This window comes from Triticum urartu, chromosome 4A, assembly GCF_056163025.1.
Source record: "Triticum urartu cultivar PI428250 chromosome 4A, HENAU_Tu73, whole genome shotgun sequence".
NCBI classification, from domain to species: domain Eukaryota; kingdom Viridiplantae; phylum Streptophyta; class Magnoliopsida; order Poales; family Poaceae; genus Triticum; species Triticum urartu.
The window spans coordinates 97,467,803-97,477,828 of NC_141876.1; the positions used below are offsets into that span (position 1 = coordinate 97,467,803).

At 40.4% G+C, this 10,026-nt stretch overlaps 1 protein-coding gene across 16 annotated transcripts; it reads right to left on the reverse strand.

Moving 5' to 3' along the window:
• Window positions 1-805: 805 nt before the first annotated feature.
• Window positions 806-7,453, reverse strand: LOC125527065 (external alternative NAD(P)H-ubiquinone oxidoreductase B1, mitochondrial-like). Of its 16 annotated transcripts, XM_087517899.1 has the most exons (11): window positions 6,793-7,453; window positions 6,496-6,697; window positions 5,786-6,323; window positions 5,655-5,705; window positions 5,389-5,526; window positions 4,555-4,720; window positions 3,918-4,057; window positions 2,864-2,976; window positions 1,798-1,885; window positions 1,609-1,666; window positions 806-1,048 (listed from the first exon to the last, which is right to left on the reverse strand). In XM_087517899.1, the coding sequence occupies exons 1-3, from the start codon at window positions 7,155-7,157 to the stop codon at window positions 6,066-6,068; spliced, it is 825 nt and encodes a 274-aa protein (XP_087374025.1). In that variant the 5' UTR covers window positions 7,158-7,453; the 3' UTR covers window positions 806-1,048; window positions 1,609-1,666; window positions 1,798-1,885; window positions 2,864-2,976; window positions 3,918-4,057; window positions 4,555-4,720; window positions 5,389-5,526; window positions 5,655-5,705; window positions 5,786-6,065. The 16 variants fall into 16 exon arrangements, with proteins under 16 accessions (XP_087374025.1, XP_087374022.1, XP_087374014.1 ...); XM_087517896.1 differs by having other exon boundaries at window positions 806-1,038; window positions 1,798-2,976; XM_087517888.1 differs by having other exon boundaries at window positions 1,798-2,976.
• Between the last annotated feature and the right edge of the window lie 2,573 nt (window positions 7,454-10,026).

Here is a 10,026-nt window from a genome sequence, read left to right on the forward strand (position 1 = left end):
TTCAAAGTTTAAATGTGTCCAAAACTGTGTTTGTTATTTCACTTGTGCAGATCATAAATATAAGGAAACCAAGTTTTGGTACATTTGGGAGGATTTTTAGTTACAAAAAAGTGTGATAACAGTTTTACCATTTCTATTTTTTCTTCAAAAGGGATTGAACAAATACTTAGATACTTTTCAAATATTTATTTTTGACAGGTGTATACTATATTATAGACCATGGCGATTATTCATATTTTTTCAAAGATTTTTCATTTAATTCAAATTGGGTTAAGGTTCTTGAAAAGAGACTATGATAACATGATTTTGGCTTATATAATTGTAATAGAATATTTTTGAGCTTTGCCCATAAAAATGACAAGGACATTTTTTTATGGATTCTATCATATTTACATGTTGAGAATATTTTAGTTAAACTACAATCTAAGAAAATATAATAAATGCAATACAAACCAATAAAATCCAAATGCAATTTTTTTTTGTTTGTCCCAACTTTCATCTTTATTACTACTAGATGACCAGTTGCGCCAATGGCGCAAAGGCCAAGGGTAAGCCATGTATTGAAAGAGTGTACATTAATATTATTCGGGGACATATTGAAACATATGAGAAAAATTTCCACTTACTATAAGTACAAGCGATGCAATACCCATATAATGTACAAGGACATATTAGTATTAACAGAACCGTTAATTAGTCAGACACAAACCCACACCCGAGAAGCACATTGCACAGGGTTGAAACTTTTAAGCCTCACTTTCCCAAGCAATGTTAAGGAGGGCCAACAGAATTGAAATCACTGATGCAAAGTATCAACAGTCCGAAATATTTATACACACAACTTCTTTATTGTAGTCATATGATGATGAAATCAGTACGTAAATCAGCACCAAGGATAGCCGATCAGACAAACAAAAATTCTGCATCCTACTGAACAACACTATTATGCAGGACTCATTTTAAAAGGCCCTCAGTTCTAATTTCTATAAGAGCTTGAAGCTTTGGAGCCAAGGCTACGAACCTTCTCTATTGTGACTTCTAAATGTACCTATGAAAGTAAGGATCAGGAACATTCTCTATTAAACCAACAAACTGAACAATGAGAACTTGAAATATGTAAAAGTACTAATGAAAGTATTTAATCTGTGCATGTACAGTGGACAAAGATTACAACACACGGCATGTTGCAAACATCCTAACCAGCGTACTTTTGATGTAACATGAGAACTTGAAATGTGTTAAATAGAGAGAAAAGGCTAATGACCTGTCTACAAAATAGAAGTGAATTGAATATTTACTACTCCCTCCGTCCCATAATGTAAGACTTTTTTTACACTACATTAGTGTCAAAAAACGTCTTACATTATGGGCCGGAGGGAGTATAATGTAACATGAGAACTTGAAATATGTTAAATAGAGAGAAAGGGCTAATGTCTGGTCTAAAGAACAAAACAAATTTGAATATCAGTTTCGCCAACCCTGGATGATCCAACTCACTTCGTATAATCCAGGAAATTAGGGAGCAAATATAAGTAATCCTTCAAGACGCTAGCAACATCTTCAGGATATACGAATCATTTCTGGTGAAAAGTTGAATGTAGCAGTAACCTTTTCTGAAGCACACAAACGCATATATAATCCTTTTGTTATATCATCTAGATCATCCCTGCAAGTACAGGTAAAATCAGATCAATCTCCATTAGCAGACGAACCCCAAGCCAAGCCAAGAACATGCATGGTGGTGGTAATAAATGTTCTTCTCCGGATTCGACGGAAGGCGTGTAGTGGAGTACTCACCGAGGAAATCACTGCCGGACAGGCCCTTGGCATCGAACAGAAGACCGGACCTCGTTGCATTCTTCTCCTGCCGTTGTAGCTCCCTCTCCTGTGTCCTCTCGAAATTAAGGAAAGAGCAGTAAAGTAGTGAACTGATCATCGAAAGCGAGCAGAGGTAGCTAAGACGTATAACATTTTCACTGACAGCGCAAAGGGAAATGTGGAGCAAATGTGTTTTTGTTAGTTCAGTGAAAATTAGAGATCAACCTGATGGTACTTCAATTTTATTCTAATCTGCCAAATGCTATTAAGGAACCTCTTGCTACTTCTCACCCCTTGCTCCTCTCCAGATGCCCCCACACTCTCCTCCTCCTCCTCCCCGTCTCATCCAGCGCAAAGGGCAAGAGTGAACCAAGGACTGATAACTTGATCGAGGAAGAAACTTCATTTCCTTAATAGCATTTGGCAGATTAGAATAAAAATGAAGTACCATCAGGTTGATCTCTAATTTTCACTGAACTAACAAAAACACATTTTACACTGCCCACGTACTACTATTACTGTCCATTTGGAGTAGAATTTGTGAATGTTTATCTACTGCTGCACTCAAGTTAACTTGAATTAGGTCGGATGAATCAGATACTTCTGCCATTGGCATGAACAGGTCAATACGGCATGCACACTATACTGCCACTTCTGCTTCAGAAGTAAAACTTTTTATTCAGAACCAGCTTCTGCTTCTGAACACATCCAAGTTAAAACTTTTTATTCAGAAGTAAAACTTTTTATATTTGAACACATCCAAGTTCAGAAGTAAAAAATTTTATTCATGACATAGAACCAGCTTCTGCTTCTGAACACATCCAAGTTCACCAGCTTCTGCTTCTGCTTCAGAAGTAAAACTTTTTATTCAGAACCAGCTTCTGCTGCACTCAAGTTAACTTGAATTAGGTCGGATGAATCAGATACTTCTGCCATTGGCATGAACAGGTCAATACGGCATGCACACTATACTGCCACTTCTGCTTCTGAACCAGCTATGAGGATAAATAAATGACCAAATTTAGAAGTGTTGTACTTCAGGTACCTGGCGGCAACGACAGTGATCACCTGGTCTCTGCAGAACACATCCAACTCTTCCTGCTATCCTGCAACACGTGGCCACCCCAAGCCTGAAATCCTCGATGCTCCATCCAACCTCTGAGTGGCAGTAAGGCGAAACCAATATCGATGTCATGATGAAGCTTTCCAAAAAAAAATCAGTGTTCTTAACTAATGCATCTAATCAATTTGCCTGTACTCTGTTTCTATGCACTAAGTGTGCCGAACCGCTAAGGAAAAAACAGATTTTATGTTATCATATGTAATCAAATACTATGGTAAATGCAATGTATCACCTGTATGGAGCAGCACATGATATATTTATTACTACAAAAGTAGGGCGTGCCAATTATACAGGATAACTTAGTAGTCTCTTAAGGTGCGTTACACATGTCGGATATTACATATTCTAAAAGAATTATTCGCCTCTTTTTTAAGCATTAGAAAGGATACAAAATATTGGTACATTGGAAAGCACTTTTTTACAAATAACTCTGGGTCTGTCCTGGTACCTTAGAACCAGAACATGAAGGAAAACAGACGAATCAACACACAAATACGCCATTATTTCACAGGCCTATACTCAATGCAAAGGACAGAGGCAATAAGTGATAGCATATAACCGGAAATGTCATATTTCATATATCAACGTATACACTAGGACCTATGATAAACCCACATTTCATGGGTCAACATATCTTTATTGACCATGCTGGAGCAATGAGACACAAATATTCATTATTTCGCAGGACTATACTCAAATTTGAAGGACAAAGGTAATAAGTGATAGCATTATTTCTTGTTTAGCTTCATCGCAACCAGCTACATCCATAAAAAACACCTACACCAACCGAAGAGCAGTTTTCAGGGAGATACAACCAATATCATGTAAACCAAAAGCGAATACTACTGCAAATCTGAAAAATGAGAGCTCCAGAATTACTTTTCAGTGGACCTAAATATTTCCGATTGCCTCTTTTTTGGAGTATAGTACCAAAAGGAACGGTAAAGAGAATGATACAGAACAAAAAAGAACTAACCTTATTTTTGGAATTTCTGTCCATCTTTACTACTGTTGCTTTTCCGATGTTTGTAGAAGGTTCAGTTTGAGTAAAACAGGGGATTCCATCCAGTGAATATCAAGGGGATACATGATCAGTCTGAAACTTGACTCGACAGGCTGAATATACACAATGAAACACAGGTTTCAGTGAGATCATCAGATTCACACAGGAAAGTTGCTTTGAACATTAACTGAAATAGAATGTATGAGTTCCAAAAGTTCCCCTCTAATTGTTACACATATAATTGGTGCAAGCAAACAAGATTCACAACAGATTAACGTACATCAATGAAAAACCAAAAACCAAATTTCTCTGGAGATCAACATAACAGAGTATCAAATTACATCGTTCCTCCAGCCAATTGTTCTCAAATTAAACTATCATAATATTATGAACATGCTTACTAAAATAGACTATAAAAAAATCAGGTGATTCTCTTCTTATTACCGGTTTCATGTGTGCACTGATGAACCAGGGAAAAGCCAATTTAAACAAGTATTATGTGGGTATTATAGAGCATATTTTTCATATCTAATCAACTTGACAGGCACATAGCAAAATTTCTAACCAACATATCTGCACAGTACACTGAAAGTAGAGTAAGCAAACTCACCTCATGAGTGGAAGTTGGCTATCTAATCCTGAAGCAATAGTGATGGTGGTTGGTTCGGGCTATGCCCATTGGGTCCTGATATCTTGCTACTGCAGAAATGCTCTTCCCCGTTGCAACAACTATTCTAAAAGTACGAACGTGGATGTGACTATCTAAAGATAGGAACCTAGAATAAATAAACTTCATATTACCAATCATAGTGACAAAACCATACTAAAATAAATTACTTTGTTGGTTAGAAATCTTGATAATCTACATCATAGAGAACAGAATTAAAATCCAAGTTACTGTTTTGCTCATCTACATCACAAAGAAATAAAGCCAAAGTTGTTGCTTTGCTCATCTAGATCACAGATGTTGAACAGAAATAAATCCCAAGTTATTATTTCTATTGGTATCTATAAAATCTACTTGCAAGCAATTAACTAAGCACTCCATAAGCATAAATAAAAAAATGGTATATAGTTCAATAACTATAGAAAGTATATAGTATCATCACATATACAGAGCACATCTTAATTTCGAAAGACAATAAAAAGTATCACAACTAACAACTGAAAAGCATATAGAAACACGTCTAGAAAACAGACAAGCAGGATAGTGTTTGCTGTCATCAACACCTCAATACTAAATATTGGCTAAAACCTGCTATTACAGTAAAATATTAGAAAGAGTACCTTGATAAACTAAAGATAGTTCGATCGTACACATTAAATCTGCGCATGGAATTTCTTTTTAAACGGAACGCTACATTTAGAACAGTAGGTCACTTGCATACAGAAATTGTAGTATATATTAAAACTGACCATACTGAAGGGTGGCAAGGTTACTCACTGGCTCCATTAGCCACATCGATTGTGTCAATTGTTGCAAGAGCATCCTGATGAGCACTACCCAGTTCCATAAACTCCTCCCATAAAATAAGTATTTTGTTGTATGTCCCAGCTTAAGGCATTAGCCCGTCATAGTTACCTAAAGTACAATTACTTTGTAAGGATGCAACAAATATGCATGAAGATTCCTCAAAAAGAAGTGCACTATTTTTTTACTCATGACAATATAACCAGAATAATAAGATCAGCAACTGGTAAAAACTCAACCTGATGAGTGACGTACACCACAGATTTTTAGCCAAAGCCTCAAGAAAGCATCTGTACAAAAGTTAAGAAATCTTAAGCAGTGACTTGTCAAATTCCCCGTGAACAGAACACTAAAGATAGTATCATTATACCTAGAATATGTGGGATCATGTATGAGCGTAGAGTGCGCTTCAAGGATCATCAAGCAAATAAATATTAGCAGTCTGACACATAGTTAGTGCTATCTGATTCCAATCATAGAAATCATGCATATATGTAGACAAAGCAGATGAGGGCCTTGTTGGGGTTGCAAAGAAGTCTAACAAGTTGCAGATTCCTGTTGTCGTTGGAATCGCCATCGTGCACCAGCTGCAACCGCCGTCACCGACCCGCTCAGGACGTGGTCTGCTGCACGGCCAGATGAGCTGCCTCCTATTGAGCAATGAAAAGGAGGAAGAGGCGGAGCGCAAGTAGGAGTTGAGAGTTTTCTTCAATTGCAGGATATAGCTTCACCAGATCTTTGACAAGAAAATCATGCAACTCCACGGCAAATTCAACCCCAGTAGGTCCACCACCGATAATCACAAAGTGAAGGATCTTCCTTTTCTCCTCTTCACTGAGGTTAGGAAGTGACGCCTTTTCAAAGCAGTCTATCACGCTCTTCCGAATCTTTTGGGCATCCTCCACTACCTGACATTTACAATGTGAGGCTGTAAGCACAAGATATGACTAATACTGCACGGTACAAATACCATATATCTCAAGAGTTTGCAGGAAATTAAACTGTAACTTACATCTCAGGATTTAAACATGAGAAATAGCAGAACAGTAAAGAGACAAACAATGCCAATCAGGATTTTACCTTCAGAAAGTGGCAATGCTCCATCACACCAGGAGTGTTGAATGTATTCACAGTAACTCCAAGAGCAAGAACCAAGTAATCATAATCAACCATCAAATCACCATTCCCATCCAAATTAGTCCCAACAGCAGAGCGGTAGTGGATCATCAAATCGATCTTGAAGCACTCTGGTAAATATTCACATGTTTGATTGGAGTATAACCTGGAAACAAAATCAATCTCGAAAGATTACAGAGAGGGAGGAGGCCGCATGAAGAGATAGGTAGAGAGAGAGAGAGAGTATTTGGTGAAGCTCACCTCGTTGTGTTGGCATCGGATGCCGGAGCCGTCGGGTTGGTGCTCAGCTGACCAGGGCGATGACGCGGCAAAGAGGAGGACGCGCAGTCTGAGTTGGGAAGGCCTCCACCCCAGCCTGTGGACCCGATGCTACCCTGCTCCCCCAGCACGGCGACCTGTTGGGCGGCGAGGAAGAGGTAGCAGCGGCCCGAGCTGGCTTGGGAACCTCCTGTCGTCGCACACCCGCTGAGGCCGCCGTCTGCCGCACCACACCGCGAGCCGTCGGTCAACGCTGCACCTCCCTCTCCTCTTTCCTCTCTCTTTCTCCTTCCTCTCCTTCCTTCTCTCTCCCTCATTTTCTCTTTCTCCCGCAGGGAACGATCCATGGCGCTGGATCGATTCGAGCGTCGCCCTTCCCTTGCAGGTCGCCGCCGCGCCCGCACGCCTCGGGTCCGGTGGGATCCAGGATGACGAGGGGGGAAGGTCGCCGCCGCGCCACCATCTCCCCCCTCCTCCTCCGCCACCAGAGGGGGCCGCCGCCACCGTTGTCGAGGGAGTGGAGGGGATGAGCGGATGTAGGGGGAAAAGATTTTAGGGTTGGAGACGGGGGGGGTGGAGGAGAAAGCGTACGGGCGCGGGGCTCACCACGGCGCGGTGGTTTTTTTCCTTCGCGTGGTGCGCTGCACCCCCACGCGCGGCGCGGTGCGGTGGTCTTTTTTCTCCCCCGTGGTACCGTGCGCTTGAGGCCTTCGTTGTGGTGCGTTGCACCCCACGTACGGCGCGGTGCGGTGATCTTTTTTCTCTCCCGTGGTACCGTGCGCTTGAGGCTTTCGTTGTGACTACCACTTTAGGAGGCTTTATATGTTAGATGTTAGATACCGTGCGCTTGAGGCCTTCGTTGTGACTACCACTCTAGGAGGCTTTATATGTTAGATTGTCGATATTATGACGACAAAAATGTGTGTGATAAAAGCCAAACATCAAAATGGTACTACCACATGTTCGTCACACATATTCAAACGTACAATTAAGAGTTTAAACTCACCTTGGGCATAAAATCATTATTTGTGAAATATGTCACCTTCGAGAGCCTGAGAGGATATAATAGGATTGACTCTAAATCTTGGCATAGTTCATGTATTTTGACGTTGTTTGATCCATCAAACTTATGGGAGGATAAGGCAGGATCCAGACAAAAACAAAGAGATAAGGCATACTAATAACCCACAAGTATAGGGCATCAGTTGTAGTTTCTTTCAATAAGTAAGAGTGTCAAACCCAACAAGAAGCTGAAGGTAGAACAAATATTCTCTCAAGTTCTATCGACCATCGATACAACTCTACGCACGCTTAATGTTCGCTTTACCTAGAACAAGTATGAAACTAGAAGTACTTTGTAGGTGTTGTAGGATAGATTTGCAAGATAATAAAGTGCATGTAAATAAAAACTAGGGGCTGTTTAGATAAATAAACAACTAAGTTAGTTTTATTAGAGAGTTTTTTGTCACAAGAAAGTTATTTGTCCCTAGGCAATCGATAACTAGACCGGTAATCACTATTGCAATTTTATATGAGGAGAGGCATAAGCTAACGTATTTTCTCTACTTGTATCATATGCACTTATGATTGGAACTCTAGCAAGCATCCGCAACTACTAAAGATCATTAAGGTAAAACCCAACCATAGCATTAAAGTATCAAGTCCTCTTACTCCCATACGCAAACAACCTACTTACTCGGGTCTGTGCTTCTGTCACTCACACCACCCACCATAAGCGAATCATGAACATATTGCAAACCCTACAGCGGGGATCCCTCACACTTGCGCGACACGAAGAGCACCATAGGACAGCACCAATAATAAAACATACAACTTGAATCAATCATGATCATCAATCAACCCATAGGACAAAACAGATCTACTCAAACATCGTAGGGTAGTCATACATCATTGGGAAATAATATATAATGTTGAGCACCATGTTTAAGTAGAGATTACATCAGCGAGAAGAGGTGTTACACCGCTGCATAGAGGGTGAGAGAGTTGGTAATGACGGCGGCACAGTTGTTGGTGTAGATCGTCGTCACGATGATGGCCCCGGCTGCGTTCCAGCGCCACCGGGAGAGAGGGGGAGAGAGCCCCCACCTTCTTCTTCTTCCTTGGCCTCCCCTAGATGGGAGGAGGGTTTTCCCTCTGGTCCATGGAATCCATGGCAGCGGAGGGGCGGGAGCCCCTCCGAGATTGGATCTCTCTCTGTTTTCTTCTGTTTCTGCGTTTTCAGATTCTGACCTTTCACCATTTCTTAAATTTCCGGAGATCCGTAACTCTGATTGGGCTGAAAATTTAACACGATTTTATCCAGATATTAGCTTTCTTGCGGCGAAATAAGGGCACCAACCACCTTATGGGGTGGCCACAAAGCCCCCTAGCCGCGCCCTGGGTAGGGGGGCGCACCTCCAGGGCTTGTGGGCCCCTCAGGCATCGTCTCGCGTTGATTCCAATTCCCATAATTCACATATATTCTAAAAAATCTCCGTAAGTTTTTATCGCGTTTGGACTTCGTTTGGTATGGATATTCTGCGAAAAAAATATGCAACAAACAGGAACTGGCACTGGGCACTGGATAAATATGTTAGTCTCCAAAATAGTATAAACAGTTGCCAAAAGTATATGAAAGTTGTAGAATATTGGCATGAAACAATAAAAAATTATAGATACGATGGAGATGTATCGGCATCCCCAAGCTTAATTCTTGCTCGTCCTCGCGTGGGTAAATGATAAAAAAGATAATTTTTGATGTAGAATGCTACCTAACATAATCTTGATCATATAATATAATCATGGCATGAATATTAAGACATGAGTGATTCAAAGCAATAGTCTATCATTTGACATTAAGACAATAATACTTCAAGCATACTAATAAAGAAATCATGTTTTCTCAAAATAACATGGCCAAAGAAAGTTATCCCTACAAAATCATATAGTCTGGCTATGTTCCATCTTCATCACATAAAGTATTTTATCATGCACAACCCCGATGATAAGCCAAGCAATTGTGTCATACTTTTAATGTTCTCAATCCTTTTGAACTTTCATGCAATACATGAGCGTGAGCCATGGATATAGCACTATGGGTGGAATAGAATATGATGTTGGAGGTTATGTGGAGAAGACAAAAATGGAGAAAGTCTCACATCGACACGGCTAATCAACGGGCTATGGAGATGACCATCAATTGATGTCAATGCGAGG